The following is a 17,908-nucleotide window of genomic DNA, read 5'->3' as shown; positions in this document are numbered from 1 at the left end:
ATAAAGAAATTTAGGTATTTAACCTAGGATATATTAGGAATACATATATGCCTACAGAACAATGTATCTGTAAAAGTGATTATGGTAACTTTTCTTTGCTGCCTATATAATAATATAGTTAAAAATTACTCTTTAAGTTAGAACATCGATTAACATTAATTAGTTATAACTGACTGCGGCCAAATATTTATATCAAAACGGATTTTAAAAGCTTTGTTAAAAAAGGCAATAGTTTCCCTAAAATAAAACCCTAATGAGAACAATGGCATATAACTGAGATTTGCATTTAATGGCATTCGTAAACGAATATACGCAAAATGTTCAATAAAGTAAATAAAATAAGAGATCTCCTCGCCCTAACATTCAGTATTTTTTTATGAAATGTTTACAAGTTTATTCAAGACTTGCAATTTGCGTATGGCAAGTCGTTTTTATTACTTTAACAAAAGTTATACAAATATTTCTATCCGAAATAAACTTAATAAAAAACTTTGGTTGATTAAATATTTTTTTTAAATTTGCAAATCTATCAACAATATTAAAAGTATGCTATAGTTTGTTATTAAGTAATTCGATAAACTTTCTTTTGTGACATAAAATCTCTGTATCATTAAAATCTCATAAAAGTTATCGAAACTTAAATTAAAAATAAATATATCATATTTTATTACTGACAAATTTAGTAATGACCTCCCACACCTGGGTTAATTTAATTTTCCAGAAAATATTTATTCTGTTAGAATTGTCACCAGTAACAAAATATTTAAATAATAATAACCTAATAAAAATAATACCCTTACCAATACCAAATCTTATAATAAAAATAATACATTGTGAAGTTACCCAACTAAAATTATTAAATAATTAACGTTTTGTACCGCAGTCAGAAGAAAGCGTTTAATTTCCAAACACCTTAATCTAATTAATAAATTTTATAACTCTAATAAAATATTTCTCTATGCAATAGGTACAAACAAATAACAAGAGAAAAGTAGTACATATAATATCCGTAATAATATGTAACCTTACGACTTAATATTAATTACCACTCTTTATTATAAACATTTCAAAAACTATCAAGTAGTTGATGAATAGAAATAACTATACAAATTACTAAAGGCAATCTCAAACCCATAATTGAATGTAGGGTAGAGATTATTATAATACTAAAGCGTGTGTAGCGTCTTAGAACTTACAAGCAGACACAAATAATAATAACAATAAGCTTATAATGAAACAAACTATGTACGAATAGTCGAATAGTTTAGTTGTATAACACTACTAGATAAAGCTACACTGATACTAATCCAGTAATCAATATATTTGAGGCGCCTACTCAAACATTAAATACATAGGTACTGTTATTATGTAGGTATGTTTTAAACGTATAGAACAAAATCCATATGTTTAACCACACAATATTATATATTTTCTTTGTATAGTCATTTAAAATTGATATTTAATAGAGTGGCGTCAAATCAGAATAGGCGACCTTTCCGTTGCAGATGATTATTGGATTATATTTTCCTGAGTTTAATCCCATAATGTTACTGCTCATTTCCTAATGGGCGAAGCCATACGTATATACTACTGTGCTGATTTTAAATCAGATACATTCAAAAAATCATTGTATTGTTATCAGAATTCAGAATAACGTCATTAATGAATGCTCCAATTTCAATATAACAGCAGTGTTTTGTATGCAACTATTGGGTCGAAACGTAATCTCGAATGCTTCGCCATTAATTTGTGTCTCAAATACTGGTATACTTCTGCCAATAAATTTTTGTAGTTTGTCGCCATATATTATGCACGTAAGTGGCTACTCGTCAATGTAAAACAAGTCCATTGCACCACTCACAAGTACCTAAATTCTAAATAAGTTAACATTTGGTTATACTGACTCTTATATGTATCAGTGTGCTGTAACATTAGTTTCAGATAATACACATGAGACTAGATAGATTTGGCTTACTCGACTACTAGAGATTCTTTCATAAGAGATATAATTAAAATATTAGTAAGAAATAAACATCATAAAGGTACAATGTGATTACTAGTTAGAGTTAAATAATCTTTTTGAATTTATATTTAGTAAACACTTATACTCCACACAAATCTCCAACATCATAGTTATAATAGTAAAATTACAGTATTTTCCGTTGATTAATTAAATCTTCAATTTAATGTTTATGAGTGCGTAAGTTTCATTTCCGTAACCCTTAAAATAAGATTTGAAAATTTTATTTAAAGAAAGTGTTATAAATAATATTTTATAACAAATGGAATAAATTCAACGTCGGCTACGAGTAGCGGCGGTGTTACTTACCGGAGCCAGGAGGCGCCGCGGCACAAGAAGCCGGGCGTTACCTCTCGCAGCACGGACTGCACCGGGCTGTTTAATATCAGCCAAATGAGAAGCGTATCCGTCATTTAAGACTGTTGCCAAGTTATTGTATTTTTTACTTATACGCCCAATAGCATAGATCTGTCTCGGCGATAATCCACAATTATGATACACGCTTATGTCCTTTCCGGATCCATATGCCGCGTGAAGGATTACTCCATGCTCGGTGATAAGATTATTTAAATGTGCCGCCTTGTGCCCCAGCGGATCTGTAGAAAATCCATCCGAAAAAAATACCAATCCATGTGGAAAGTTATGTTCTGCGAGCCATGATACAACCTTTCTTTGTTGCATATCCGGTCGTCCAGTTATGTAAAGGATAAGGTATCCTAAATCTTGCCAGAATCGAACGACATCAACGGCTCCTGCCCGTACTTTTGGGTCACGCCCAGTAACAGATACGCTAGCCGTAAATGAACCATCAATACTGAACACGACACATTCCGTTTGAGGTGGTACAACAGCTAGATGGAAATTGCAACTTGTGTGGTCACCGCGTACAACAACGCGCATCGGATAAATCCCGCACGCCACACTTTGTTTGTCGGGGATTGTATAAGTTATTCTTCCGGTTTTATCAGTCACTACTGTGGATAACAGTATCCATTCACCCGCCGGAGGATCTTTTATCATGTGTATATCAACTTTTTCACCAGTCAAAGTTATCATATCCAAAGGCCCATACATAAATCTAGCCGTAAATGTTTGAGGACATCCTTCTTTCACAATAACATCATTAGCCCTGTGATTAGCGGCGACATTCTTTAACTTGACCGATGTTCGTTTTCTCATCCATTTCTCTCTTTCTTGACCAGGATTAAACATAGAGCTCTCCTTATCTTCGGAATGACCGTATAGGGCCAAATCGAAATGACCCACTTGTCTCAGTATGAAAGCTATGACATCGGAACTTTCCCAATAACTTGCATGAAATAGATGTGGAAGTGCATTTGTCGGAAAGTTAGCTAAACCTTCTGGGCAATAAAGTGCGTAATCAAGCCTCTTTGAACCCCACCATTTTTGTTGCAAAGCGTTCATAGTAATTAGGGGTATATTATCAACCAATCCACTGATTGTACTTTGTACTGACGCTTCTGATAGCCTTCTTAATACTGGCGTTGGTGGCATTTGCAAGTGATCTCCAAATAATTGTGGATGACTTTGTATCAATTCCATCAAATGATAAGGTTGTCCATTACCTAATGGATATTTAGCATATCTAGCAACGTTAATGGGTGGTAAATCTGTGAATCTAGCTGAGAGCAAGGGTTCTAATCTTGAAGCAACGGGATCAGTCGGATGAAACAGATTATACACCTGTTGAGCAGGTGGCTTTATTATTTCGCGAAATTTGTCATCTGATATTTTCCGAGAAGCCAGGATAAGGGATAAAGGACTTCCGAATGTGAAGAAGTCATTGACTTCAAATTCAAACTTCACCTGATTATCACTCGCTGTTGATGAACGCCTTCGAGGTGTTGGTGCTTGAAGGTGGGATTTATTCAAATACTGTTCAGGTTCATTAGGAATAGTAATTTCAGTGTCTAATATACTGTTTTCACTATCATGCCGCGATTGATATTGTACGGTACGGCATAGAGCGTCATAGGCGAGTACAGATCCCATACTATCTCCCACAATGCAAACCTGACCATTAAACCCCTTACCATCATCTGATTTCACAAATTCATTGTAAACCATATTTGCTGAATTAATAGTTTTGACTACAGATTCGGCATACTCGGGAGAATTTGTAGCGATAAGTGGAATAGCGCCAATGGGTATCAAATCGTTCGTAAGTGATGGTGTTTCCATGGTAGAGGGTGAACAATCAAAACTATAGGGACTTAATGTGGATAGAACTCCCAGAGCTTCTGTGCAAACAGATGGACATGATACTAGCTTTATAGTTATATGACCTACTAAGGTTGGATAGTGCTGCCGCATTACGGATTCGAATGCCCCTTTAAATGTTGTGACATCAGATTTCTTTGCTGTCATATCCACATTGGCGTCTAAAACGCTTCCAGCATGGAATACTAATATTAATACTGTTGTTGGGCAGGAACCATGTACTGGTGTGTCAGGGCAACCATCAATACTTTGGTGGCTATGTAATCCCGGTCGCCTCGAACCTCTTTCTGAAGTAACTCTTTTCAAGAAATTAGGATTAAAAATACTGTCTTCCTGACTTTGATCACCTTGTGTAGGTGACACATCAATATCGCCTTCATCTAAGGAACACATGGACGACCATTTGTTAAGAGTCGATTCACAATCATAAAATTCATCTTCAGAACCAGTCTCGGTTTCCGATTCTCGCACAAGAGTTTCCATACGCCAACTGGCTACTTGCGCTTGTAAACTCTTTATGGAGTCAGAAGAAGACGATCGTAGATTAGACTTTGGTGAATTTTTATGATCAGATGGAGGTGTACCCTCAGGAGACAGATGTTTCTGAATTCTCTTTTCAGCTGCACTTTTCTTAGTCGTAACTGGAGTAGCAAGATCTTCATTTTTCTCCAGACTACTCATGGTGGCTGCTAGAGACTTTGAATTTTCTTCAGAAACGTCTTGGTCATCACTAGTATCACCTGCCATTTTCTTTTGCAATGCTAATTGGGTTTGTCTCTCTATTTCTCGAATATCATCCATTGTAAGCCCATGCCATTCATCTTGCCAAGCCCATGCTTGCCTATGAGCTCTAAGCATGGTTTTTCTTAATGCAACATCATGAATAAATTTCTCCAGCTTAGTTTGCATGCCCCAATAGCGAAATTCTACTCTACAGAGTTTGTAAGCACACATTAACGATTTTCCATTAGGTAAAGGTTGGGGTTTACCTTGAACTTCATGCCAATAGTCTTCTAACCAAGTGTCAGAGAGAGGACCCCGTTTACACTTTTGTGAAACAAATAATTTTGGATCCTCTTCTCTCACATAGTCTGCTCCATAAAGCTGATCTTTAACAACGTCTATAAGATCAACTATTCTATTTTTTAGATCACTTCCGGAAAGTTTGAATACATTATCCTGGTGGCCATTATCAGCAAAATAGTATGTTTCGATTTCTAATGAAAATTTCTCAACAAATGGGCAAGTGTATCTCGTTTTTGTATAGGGGTATGCATTCCATGCTTCTTCAGACACAGTTAAGGCAGACTTAGGAAGCAAGCTTTTAAACCATCCTGGTAAATGGCTACCAACATGATAAATCTTCTGTGTGTACTGCCCTTTACCCCCAGGTCCATTTTCGTAGGGTTCATTAACGAGAATTTCTACCCCACTTCCTTCTCCAGAACTCTCTTCACGACTTTTCTTAGCTATCATGTAAAGTTGGGCAATTCTATATTCCTCTACCGTGAGAGGCAGAGGTATGCGATACTCTTTAATAAGCATCTTGAATGTATATTATGCTGACATTCAGGATGAATTATGATCTGTAAAGAAAAATATCACGTTTGTAATTGTTGTGACCAAGACTTGATATGAACTAATAAGATAATATACACAGTGAAAGATAAGTGCCAGGTATTGAATGATTAAGCACAAAATTACATACAAGGAACACAATAGATTAGAGGCTCTTATGTTAGCTACAAGAGAATTGTAAAGAAAATTATTGGCCACATTTTACATAAAAACAACCTTGATGACAATATTTAAGGTTCTAAAGCAGCAATAGTCTATTGGTTGAAAGTCTGGCTCCCAATTGGAGTCCGGGTTTAAATGCCAGACACACACATATAACTTTTAAAGTTATGCGCTTATTAAAAAGTAATTATGACTTGCATTAATGGTGAAGGAAAACTATGAGGAAACCTACATGCTTGGTTTCTTTGAAATATTCTCAAGGGGGTCTGATGTGTGTACCAATTCAAACTTGGCCAACATGGTGGACTATGGCCTAAACTTCTGTCATCCTGAGAGGAGACACCATGATAAGCAGAGCTACAATATTGGTTTCATCCCAATATATTTCTTAACAATGAAATATAATATTCCCAGGGTTTTTTAAATTTACTACTATGGGAAAACATGTTACTATTCTACATAATTAAATATACTTCACTTCATAAAGGCTGCCTCAATTTGCCATGGAAGATAATGGCTAAGATAATATCTATTTATGATGCATTATGGTTAAATACCATGATATCATGTATAGCTAAATACCATAAAATACAGTTACCAAAAGATTCAAACAGCAAAATTTATTTGATGACAGGACATAAATTATTATATTATTTATATTTAATTGTTAGATACATTTAAAAAATAATTATTCTATTAATCATGATACAATATACTATAAATCATAATTATTTATAGGATAATCTTTCATAGTAAGATTAAGCTGATAAAAAAATAATTAGTGTTAATTATTTAGAAGAATGAATTATTAATATTTTGTTACTGCAAAATGCAATTTTATTTTTAATGTTTAATAATAGTCATAGAAGTATAATTATTATATTTTCTTGAAATAATACTTTTAGGTGTGTATAAATAGCGACTTGTAACTATAGGGATACATGTTGAAATTGAATTATCTTTGATTAAGCATTCCGATACAAAAGCGAAATACTTCATCACAAATCGATCCATGAATTTTCTAGCGACTCGAAATATTCCTATTGCAAAAGGGAAAAATCGTCCTTTGCTTAAGATTTTATATTCCCACCCGGATCTTGCAGTCAGATAATAGGTAAAACAAATATTTTTCTTGATATTTAATTCACAACAACGAAAGTACGTGTTTAGCTGCACTGATTCAATTTAGCAAACGCCTCACATTAAATTTAATTACTCACCTGAATTATCGTTATAAATACATTGGAGCGCACTATTTGTAATAATCACAAAAACTAGACTTAATTCATTCACAAATATGTACCACAAAGGACACAAAAAATATTTATTTTATTCACAAAACCAACACCAAGGATGAACTTTGACATTTTTGCAGGCACAGTAGAGTAAAAGCTTATGTGCAAGCAATTCGACTGATTTCATCTCTATACATCCTTCTCTTGCAAATAAACCACGACAAAGCTATATTATTATTTTATTTTAATTACCATCTACGAAACTAATATTTTCAGATGGATGTTCGCGATAAAATATTGGATTAGCCTTGAAATTCAATTTTCTTTAACTATAAAACACATAATTACTAATGCACTATATAGGTATACATTCAAGTTCTAGTTGTGCGTGGGCTAACGTAAATTGGAACGTTCAAAATGTTTTATATAGCACGATACGACCAAAGAGTATAGTAACCAAGATACGACTATTCTATACGACTAAGTACTAACTCACCACAGTTTTTCTGTTCCGTGCTCATGACCATTGTATACATTTTATTTTTTGTCCACGAGACCACGACACGGCACAAACAGACTAATAATATAATATCAAAACTCACGTCTTTATGATTATACATCATAATATGACGCTTTATTCTATTATGATAGCAAGATAATCGTATTATTAAAATAAAATTATTTTTGAGGAAACATTTAAATATTTTCTTTATCTCATTTTACATAATTAATTAGCTTATTTGCATACTTGGATGTTATTTAAGACTTTGATGATCTCTAAACGGTTAGTGAACTTGTAGTTTATATTAATAAAATTATATTTCTTTAAAAAGTTCCGACACCTTAGAAATAGGTAGCCAATGGACCTCCTATAGCATTTTTTTCAATAAGTGATATCAGAAGCGTAATCTGCCGGGAGCTGAGCAGTCGTCCCCGGGCGTCACAAGCAGGTTTTCATTAATTTTCAAGTAGGATGATCATTTTTATTCGTCAACAAATTTCAGTACATTTCAGAGACTAATATGGTGCTTTACACATTACAGAGGCAATTTAGTCTTGACGATTTTTGACAACTATTTTCTTATAGAGGGCGGCGATTTCAAATTCCACTGCAGGTAATGCGAACTAACGCCACTGAGTGATATAGCCCCTAATGAATTCACCTGATGAAGGAGCTGGATGTAGACCATCCAAAGAAATTTAATAAAATAAGTTAGTCCTATTTTGTTTTCGCTCTTTATATTTGTCTTCTGTAACTTTATTCATTGTGTAAAAAGGAAACAAACATTAAAAATCAGTTTTTTTATTACAAATGTAAACTTTAATAAATATATTTTCCTGCCTACCCTTATAATAAACCATGGTAAAGATAATATAACAATAATAAAATTATGCTTTAAGTATAAAATACATTTTAATATAACAGTTTAAAATGGATTAAAATTTGCTTAGCAATGTAAATAAATGAGAATCTATTATTATCGAATTGGTACCTATATATTTCATTATTAACAATAATTATCGAAACACATCATTGGACCCCTAGATATGACCACAATACATCTGTACACATCTATTAATGCATTCATACCTATGACAGCTATGCCCTTTGATTTAGTTACACCCTTCTCTTTTCATGTGATCTCCCCCTAAGAATCCTAAGATATTGTGATTATTAAAATTTACAGTCAAACAGGTGCTACATACTTTTGCTTTGTTCGACTAATACCTCATTGGCATAAACAGCTTATTCGCATAAATATTTTTAATTTTTTATAATACTTCATCTAAAATATTTATAAAATTTATTTTGAGATCCCTTGCGCCAGATAAGGTGTTGCTTGTTGAGCATCTAACATACTGTTTTGTATTGCATTCATGCTTTGGGCATAGATTAGTACTCATTTATGGTTTTGGGTGTTTGTAAATTAATGTATTGGCAGAATTCCGTTTGGCAAGCTTATTTTTTTAGGCTGATGGCCCCAATTATTTAGTAAAAATTGATAGTATAAAGTATGTACTTTCTAAACAAGTGATGCAATAAAAAATATTATCTCTATAATATGTACTTAATACTCTAAAATAGTATGAGTAAAAATGCATTTAAAAATGCTTCTATTGAAATTATAAAAAAATGATTACTTATCAGACCAAGTTTTTCACCCAGATAAAATTTTTGTAATATCAATAAATGATTTATGTAAGGCTTCAACAAATTGACGACTGTCATTGTGAGCTCCGTAGCTTGTAACAGCTGCTCCTAATTTATCTGCAAATGCGGAGTACCTAAAACAAAAGTACACATTTTTTACCTGTGATAATTATTATAAATAAGCTTGCAATTAATCTTGTACAAAGTCGATTGATTTCATTTAAAAAACAATCTTTGCTAGTTTCTGCTACTAGAATCTATCAAAATTCAATATTTAGTCCTCTTGGAAAACCTCTTTCTTTATTTACGTTATTAAAAACGTGCGTATTTCCACAATCCTTATATGACTGAGCATATTATTTTGCCGCGTGTCAATTGGTATCTATTACAATTCCAATCCTATATATAAATAAATGTTTAAATATGTAAAAAATTAAAAATTTCTCTATGTATAGTCAAAGCTTCTCTGTCATGCAAGAAACACATGGCTATAAGTCTTTTTATATCTCTTAAAAGGTGTTTTATAAGTCTTATATGAATTCCTACTACGGATTTGGTTAATAGCAACAATTAATTGCCAGTTTTCAATTAAAGATATTTCAAAATATAAATAAACCTCACCCAATGCCGAAGCCTTCCTTGGCGACTGGGCCAAACCCGCCAGCCAGAACGTTAGGCGAAGACAAAGTACTTGTACTTAATATAGACTTATTTAAGAACTTGTACTCATAAGAATCATAGAGTTTTGGTCTTGGTAAATTGTTTTCTTCGGCAATTTTCATTAACGCAAACATATGGCGGTCAAATCCCTCGCCCATAGCTGCTTCTTTGACCAATTGGGAATGGTATGTAGAACACTCCTGCATGATAGCACGGAGCTCTTCCTTGGAACACTTATTGGAATGGAGGCCATCGCAAAATGCCTGCAATATATTTAATCTATCATCAGTATTATTATAATTTGATATACATATAGTGCTTCGATTTCAGCAGCATTAAAGCTACCCTTTTTTTCTTTTTGGTAACAATATGGAGAAAGAGGTATGCCTGTATGCTGAGATTAATTGATAAAAGTAACTATACCTTTGTTCTATCAGTACATGGTCTCATAGTCTCTGTCCTGCCATGTTTGAAAGCAGATGTACTGCAAGATTCGTACGTGCCAACATATTTACCATGTAGAAGATGATAAGCAGCCTGTAATTTAAAAGAGTATATAATATAGGTAAGTTATAAAATAAATATGGATACACAAGAGCAAATTGGAATAGAAAGGAGATAATACTTCAACTGATGATATGTGGTCTCTTACACTAATTTTCGTGGACATCTTTTATCAACCTAAAATAAAACTGGAATCTTTAGATTGACTATAAATGAATTGGTAACCGGAACACAGTAGGTAGGGCTAACTGTGTACCTACTGTGATATGCTGTTATTGTGAGACACAAGAATTAGGTGCTATAATGATTCGACAGGGACTGTATATAAATAGAAATACAGGTGTAATATATTTTATATATACCTGAAAACCAAGTTGCATTATACAATCGGGGCTAACTTTGAATTTTTTACATGCTTCTTTAGTCAACTCTTCATAGAGAATGTAATCTATGCTTAAGGAATTGCACCAATCTTCATATTCCTTCCTGGCTTTATTTACAAATTCTTTAGATTTATCGTCTAGCTTGAAATCTGAAACAGTGATTTCAAGGGATCATTAGTGGGCAATAAAAATTCATATCATGATTCGGAAGGCTAAAAGTCCAACATGCAAAGGAGCCACTTTGTGAGTGAGACTTTTAGCTTTCAGCTTTTTATATATTGGACTACTTGAAAAAAAAAAAATTCTATTAGTTATTTTGTCATAAAACTGCACTTTTTTATTTGTATGTTACATTTCTCATTATTGGTGAAAAATAAAAAACCTTTCGTAGTACTTAGTAAAATATGAAACAAAGACAATATGATAAAAACTATAACTACTGTTTTTTGACAAATACCACATGAAAAGTCCATCCAATTTAATGGTAATTATTAATTAATTTAAATTACATCTGCCCATTGTACCTTAAATATGAAACAACAACATACCTAATTTACTAACAGTGTTATTTGTATTTGAGGGCTTGCTGTCTGGATGTATAAATGGTTTCGTTGTTGTTTCCTTGTATATGTCTTGGAAGAATCGCAAAACAGCTACACCATCACCCCAGGAATGTTCAAAATTTATTCCGGAGACACCGTCTTTGGTCACAATTAAACTGAATGATTTGTCAAACCATCTGAAAAATTAAAAATAGTATTGCATACCAAGTTTTCTTTGATCTGCTTATTTATATACATATATCTACTCTAAATTCAATAAGAGTTCTATACATTTCTTTTACTTTTATCTGATTCAAATATGAGCCTATGGACATTCCTTGCATTGACAGTTAGTGTTTGAATTGATGTAGTGTTAAAATTAAATATTTTCAAACAAATTATAGTCTTTTTTAACAGCAGTTGCTATGTTTAGCATACAAATTTAAGGAAGGGAAAAATGGAAAGAGAAGCATGAGAAAAATCGACTCTTTAAAAAATATTACAAGGGTATTTATATTGATCATCAAATCAAATCAAATCAATTTTTTTACTCAAAATAGGTTCTTTACTGAGCACTTTTTTAATGTCAATACAATTATCACCACTTCAGAAGGTGTTTCATTATGGACAGTGGCGGATTTACCAGCAGGCTGAGTAGGCTTGAGCCTAGGGCGGCAGATTTTTGGGGCGGCAAATTTGGGGACCGAATGGAACTGGCGTGACGAGCAAAAATAAAACGGAAACCGTATCATAAGCCGGCGCGACGACCAAAAAAACAACGGGAAACATGTTCTGAACCAACGTGGTGAGCCAAAAAAAACGGGAACCGTATCATAAGCCGGCGCGACGACCAAAAAACGATAAACTACCTAGTCCAATATACCACCTAGTCCGGGAAACTACCTAGTCCCTGAACCAGTATATACGCCTCACCTCTAGTTAGACATGACAATTGTAGAAGCAGGGGCGGCAAAAACTGTTCAGCCTAGACCTTAATTCTTTTTAAATCCGCCACTGGTTATGGAGAAGAAGGGGCGAAAAAAACTCCATAACATACATTTTTTAAAATAAATTATTTTTACAGTGGCACACTTAACCTAATGGTACATGTATGAGCTGTATGGTGTGTGTGAAATAATGTATCATTATAAAGAAAATCCTTCAAAAGACGTACAGTTTGTGAAAAACATACAAGAAAATAAATAAGCTTGTACAGTACCTGTTCGTACCATCTGCATGCAGGAATTCAGACAGGATTTTATGTTTATTATCATTTATCGATTCATCATCCAGTACTAAATTAAAAATAGCTGAATCTATCTTTTTTAATGCCTCTCCATTACCAGTCTCTTCTAAATGAATTCTTTGTTTGGCCCACTCATCTCGGTTTTGGCAAGTTAAAACACCCAAAGGGTATTCAGCCGTTGGTGTGTTATCATTTACAATTTGAGTCAGATTTCCTAGGAGCTCAGTTGGTGATAGAAGATTGCCTGAAATAATGCAATTTGTTTGAAACAAACATGAACAAAGAAACGAAAAATCACAAAAAATTGACATCATGATTGAATTTGAAATACCTTGGTCAGATACATCCTTAATGCAGTATAATAGTAAATAAACACATATATATAATATGAAATCTTAATCCCATCACCAGCAATTTGACTAGAACATAAGCATTTTCTTTAAATTATTTGTAAGTATTTTTTTAAGTAATCATATTAAAAACAGGGAGACTAGTAACAATTATTAGAAAATAAAATGAATTAATGTATTTAGCATTACTGAAATGTAACAAAAATAAATATATAACATGCAACAAAAGAAACTAAATGAAAATTACCATCAGCATCTAAGACGTCAAAAATATAAAAATTGCCACTTTTTTGGACAAGTACATGCTTGCTTGTGGGGTCTCTAAATATTTTATCCTTATTCAGTTGTGGTATCCGAGTGGCAGAGAACAGACCGATAAACTGACTCATGTCTAATGGGAAAGCTTTAAACAAATATGCTCCATACCTAATCATTAAATTAAATAAGAATTAAAATTAAATGACACAAAAAAATAGTGATATGAAAAGAGTTGTATTTTTTCTGATATAATTGTACGACTTTAGGTTAAATTTTATTCATATTTCAGAAGATAAGGCCCTTGATAAAAATAAATATATAACTGTAAAAAAATATAAAGGTAAAAAGGCGACGACAAAAATTTTAATGAAAAGTAAAACTACCATATTAAAGAAAAGCCACACAATTTTTTTTTTATGTAGTTATATATATATTAATATGTTTTATGTAGTTCTACACAATGACATTGTGTATATATATGTTATAGTAGTTTACATTGCTTACCATTGTCAATTTATACTTAATTAGCAAGTTGTATAATTACACCAAAAAATATCACAGAAATATTCTACTATTTTGTAAAAAAAATACATCTAAAACTTGAAATGGGCACCAATTTTTTTTAGCATGCATGCTTTACAACAAATATGTTATAACCTTTTTTTGTATTTCAGCTTTCATAACTACAACTAATAAATAAATATTGTATGATAAAAACCGGACAAAATTTAAATACAAACCAAGAGAGACTTTCTGGTAAGAGTCCTGTTACTGTTCGAAAAAGTGGGGTATCACTTTTCTTAGGCTGCAAATGATACACCTCAGGTTCTAAGATTTGCTCTCTCAAGGACAACATAAATCTTACAGCGCTGGTCAGCAAGTTGGTTGCTCTTATTAACTGATTATTGTATTCCAGTCTAGTGTCATTTTGGAACACCAGCAATGGGTTGTAATTTATAGGAAGAGCTGCACGGTCCCTCAAGTACAAGTCAAACCAATAGTCGCATATGTAGCTAGTGTGTTTATTGTTTTTATCCTTTGCTATAAGCTGTTCCTGAAGTTTCTTCCCCTCGTTGGCCACGAAATCTTTCATCGTGAGTACCGCTTTCTCGTAATCAACATCCGACAAAAGAGGTCTTAACGCATTCAAGTATCTCCCCTCAGTTTTTAATAAATCTGGTATAGGCAATCGAGGAAGTGATTTCTGAAAGTGCATTGTAGGCACTTTACTTCTCTGAAGGTACTGATAATTGACATCTTTAACATTTTTGATCCTGCTAGAGGCATATCGGTACTGAATGAAATTACCCGCCGCCACGTTTTGACTAACTAATCTAATAAGCATTTCTGGTAGAAAATTATTTACAATAAATTAGAAAAAACAATTCAGTTAGAACCGGGTATTTAAATGGTAAATGCACTTTGGACCCTATTTTATATTATTCAAAAGTAACAAAAATATGAACAAATAAACACGCTAATCCGCTGTCATTGTCATGTCAAGAGTGACGTCATTATCCAAATTCGATGTCGATAAATATTTAAAGAGAAAAAATGTAATAAGATTAAAAATAAATATAATTTATTTTGTTTATTAACATGAGTAAAGAGTTTATTAAAATCCATAATGATTAACCGATTTGTCTATATAATCACCATTGGACCATTATTACAATTGGGTACTTGACACTAATAACAATAAAATATGAAATATGTTGGATATGATAGCTTATAAGTAAACATAAATTATGCAGTATTTTGTTTATTTTTTAATACGTTATAAGTATTTTAATTTTTAAAAAGAAATTTTCGATTTTTTATCTGTGGATTTTAAATCCCAAAACGGCGACAGTGCTGCCTCAAATGTCATGTGACGTCACTACATCGAAACCAAACAAGACTGAAGTATGTGTAGCGTCGAAGTTTATTTCTATATTTTCAATGTGTTGACGTCACGCTACGAAATGACACTTGACCGCCTGTTTTGGCGTAACGTTCCGTTTACCGTAATAAAAATATGTTTTTTATTAATAAATAGCCCTTTTTTCGAAAAATGATCAATGAAAGGCATATATAATACGTATATGAATTCATTAAAACAGTTTCCCAAAAAGTGTCAAGTAGCCAATTCACATGATGACAGGTGATTATTGATTAATGATAAGTCAATCGTAATATAAATATATTATAGTACAAAATTGTACTAGAATTTAATAAACTGAATAATATTTCCATTTATCAGACTGTTTTAATGTCTTATTATGATAATTTATCACTTTATCGACATCAAATGTCGATAAATGTAATCACAACCTTATAAGCCGTGTCAGATTGACAACGTCAATGTCAATTATGATAAAATTGACACCGGCATTCGTCAATATTAGATTTTTTTAAATTAGCTACTGGTCCTCTTTGTCAAAGAATACCAAAGAAAACGAAATGAGCCTATGATTAAAGAATAGTAATTCAATAAAAGATATATTACAATTTATTCTCTTCATTTATCTTAAACGACCTTACAAATTCATCTTAATATTTTTATTATTGTTGTTTAAAGGAGTCTTGCAGAAGACTTAAAATTGTATAGAGAAGTGTGTCGTCACAAGTCTAATGGGCCTATATTCTTTGGTTACAAGTCATAACGCCGGAATGCGACGGGCGGCATTACCGATTTCGGTGGTATGGCCATAGTAAAGAAAAAGTAGTAGCACAGCTTCATACAAATCGGCTCCGCCGATTTGAATGTGTGCGTAAGTAGCGGGCGCCATGTAAGCACGCACTTTTTACGCACACAATCAAATAGAGGAGAGTGGCCGAGCGGCCGAGAGTTGCCTCAGTACGGGCTGCGCCATGCGTATGATTGCGCGCATTCTGTTTTTTGAATTTAGCTTAAGTTTACAGATATGTAATGGTTCCGATTATGGGTGTGTTTACTTCGTACAAGTTATGTATTTACTAACAAAATGTGTTACACGACAGTAAATAAAAGTACTCGTCATACAAGGTGTTTAGATAGGTATATTGCGATACTACTATACTAAAATAATGCTTACTCAGTATTTGAAAAAAAGCTATTTAAGCTTAATTTATTTTTAATGCCCTGCCCATGTTTTGAATCGAAGAGTATTTTTTTCTGTGCTCAATATATAATTATTTTAATATGTATTTTATATTTAAGACGTATTTTATTTACAACCCATTTGATATGATATGAATTAGTACATGTCATTATATTACAGTATTTAAACCCTAGTCCTGTCATAATACGAAAATCTTTATATATATATATATATTTCTTACGTGCGTGTGTATGTCACTGAACTCCTCCTTAACGACTGAACTGCTTTTGATGAAATTTGTTGTGTGTGTTCAAGGAGAATGGTTTGGATTCACAATTTAGTCCGTGGGAAAAGGTTTTTAAAATTAATTTTTAATTCGTAAGTACTTGTTGATTTTGGAATGTTTCACATTGGATTCGACTGACTTCGGTACCATCGCAGTTTCAAATATTCTATCTATTTTTCAAACCCGTAAGTGATAAGGGTTGTTCACCCTTAACATTTTTTTTATTTATATGGCAACAGAGGCAGTAAAAATGTTGCCGGGTCAGCTAGTATTTAACTAAAAATAAAAGTGACAACCCTATGCATCATTGCAAGAGTAGGTCATTTTATCTCGCCAAGCGGCTTTAGCTAACCTACTACTCTTTCTTTACTATGGTATGGCGTTCATCAAGAGGCTGGATGGCTAGTCTCGTGTCTGAATCACGGTATCGAATTTTTCTCAACTTGTATATATATAAGCTCTAAAACTAAGACTACTGGAGAACGGCTGCTTCCCGAACATGATCACCTATTAGTCCGACGAACTCCCTTTGCCAAATAGATATGCCGTGTTTATTCTTTCCTATTGTAATATTATTTGAATTTAAATATACAGCTTGATTGAATCATTGTTTACACTTACGAGTAACTTTTAGTTAGGTTGATTAAAAGCGGCCACGCTTGCCCTAATCGTTTTCATTAGGTATTTTAAGTAATGCAATTACGAATTACTTAAATTACATCAACAATTAAAAATTTAAACGTATTTTTGAATTCATTACAATAAAGAGTAAGTACCTCGAATGTTTTGTTTAACAGTAGGCATTTATAATATTTATGGACATGTCTAGTTATATTTACAAGCAGGTATTCTCATGTTTATTATCTAGGTACATGTATAATACTTCTATTTTTGTAGTATGTTCAAGTTTTTATTATTGATATTCCAAACATATTTTAACTGAGAGATTTGAATAGAATAGGGGGGCTTACTGAGTATACTATACTTTATATTTTTTTAAATACTAAAGTATCAAACGAACATGCAGTCTACCTGATGGTATGTGGCTACTGCCTCCCGTGGACATGTGTAATCGACGTGTGATAAGATTAGAGTCGTACCTGAGGTCGGCCGCAGATGTACCCTACCCCAGGGGACTAAGATGGAACGCCTCGGATAAAAATGTCTTCAAACCGTACCCTACCCTACATACTCTTCAAACCGGAACACAGCAGCGCTTAACACTGGTG

The 17,908-nt window shown here is 32.9% G+C and overlaps 2 protein-coding genes across 2 annotated transcripts; both read right to left on the bottom strand.

Moving 5' to 3' along the window:
* Window positions 1-1,624: 1,624 nt before the first annotated feature.
* Window positions 1,625-7,676, bottom strand: rdgB (retinal degeneration B). Its single transcript, XM_073082665.1, has 3 exons — window positions 7,222-7,676; window positions 2,330-5,847; window positions 1,625-2,221 (listed from the first exon to the last, which is right to left on the bottom strand). The coding sequence occupies exons 2-3, from the start codon at window positions 5,804-5,806 to the stop codon at window positions 2,171-2,173; spliced, it is 3,528 nt and encodes a 1,175-aa protein (XP_072938766.1). The 5' UTR covers window positions 5,807-5,847; window positions 7,222-7,676; the 3' UTR covers window positions 1,625-2,170.
* Window positions 7,677-8,523: 847 nt separating this feature from the next.
* Window positions 8,524-14,823, bottom strand: CPT2 (Carnitine palmitoyltransferase 2). The gene is made up of 8 exons (XM_073082617.1): window positions 14,072-14,823; window positions 13,321-13,499; window positions 12,697-12,967; window positions 11,484-11,674; window positions 10,915-11,084; window positions 10,472-10,585; window positions 10,010-10,311; window positions 8,524-9,522 (listed from the first exon to the last, which is right to left on the bottom strand). The coding sequence occupies exons 1-8, from the start codon at window positions 14,674-14,676 to the stop codon at window positions 9,396-9,398; spliced, it is 1,959 nt and encodes a 652-aa protein (XP_072938718.1). The 5' UTR covers window positions 14,677-14,823; the 3' UTR covers window positions 8,524-9,395.
* Window positions 14,824-17,908: the final 3,085 nt, after the last annotated feature.

Source organism: Epargyreus clarus, unplaced genomic scaffold (genome assembly GCF_041222505.1).
Source record: "Epargyreus clarus isolate Ecla_fem2 unplaced genomic scaffold, WU_Ecla_fem_2.2 ptg000018l, whole genome shotgun sequence".
NCBI lineage: Eukaryota > Metazoa > Arthropoda > Insecta > Lepidoptera > Hesperiidae > Epargyreus > Epargyreus clarus.
This window is presented reverse-complemented; position numbering and strand designations above follow the sequence as displayed.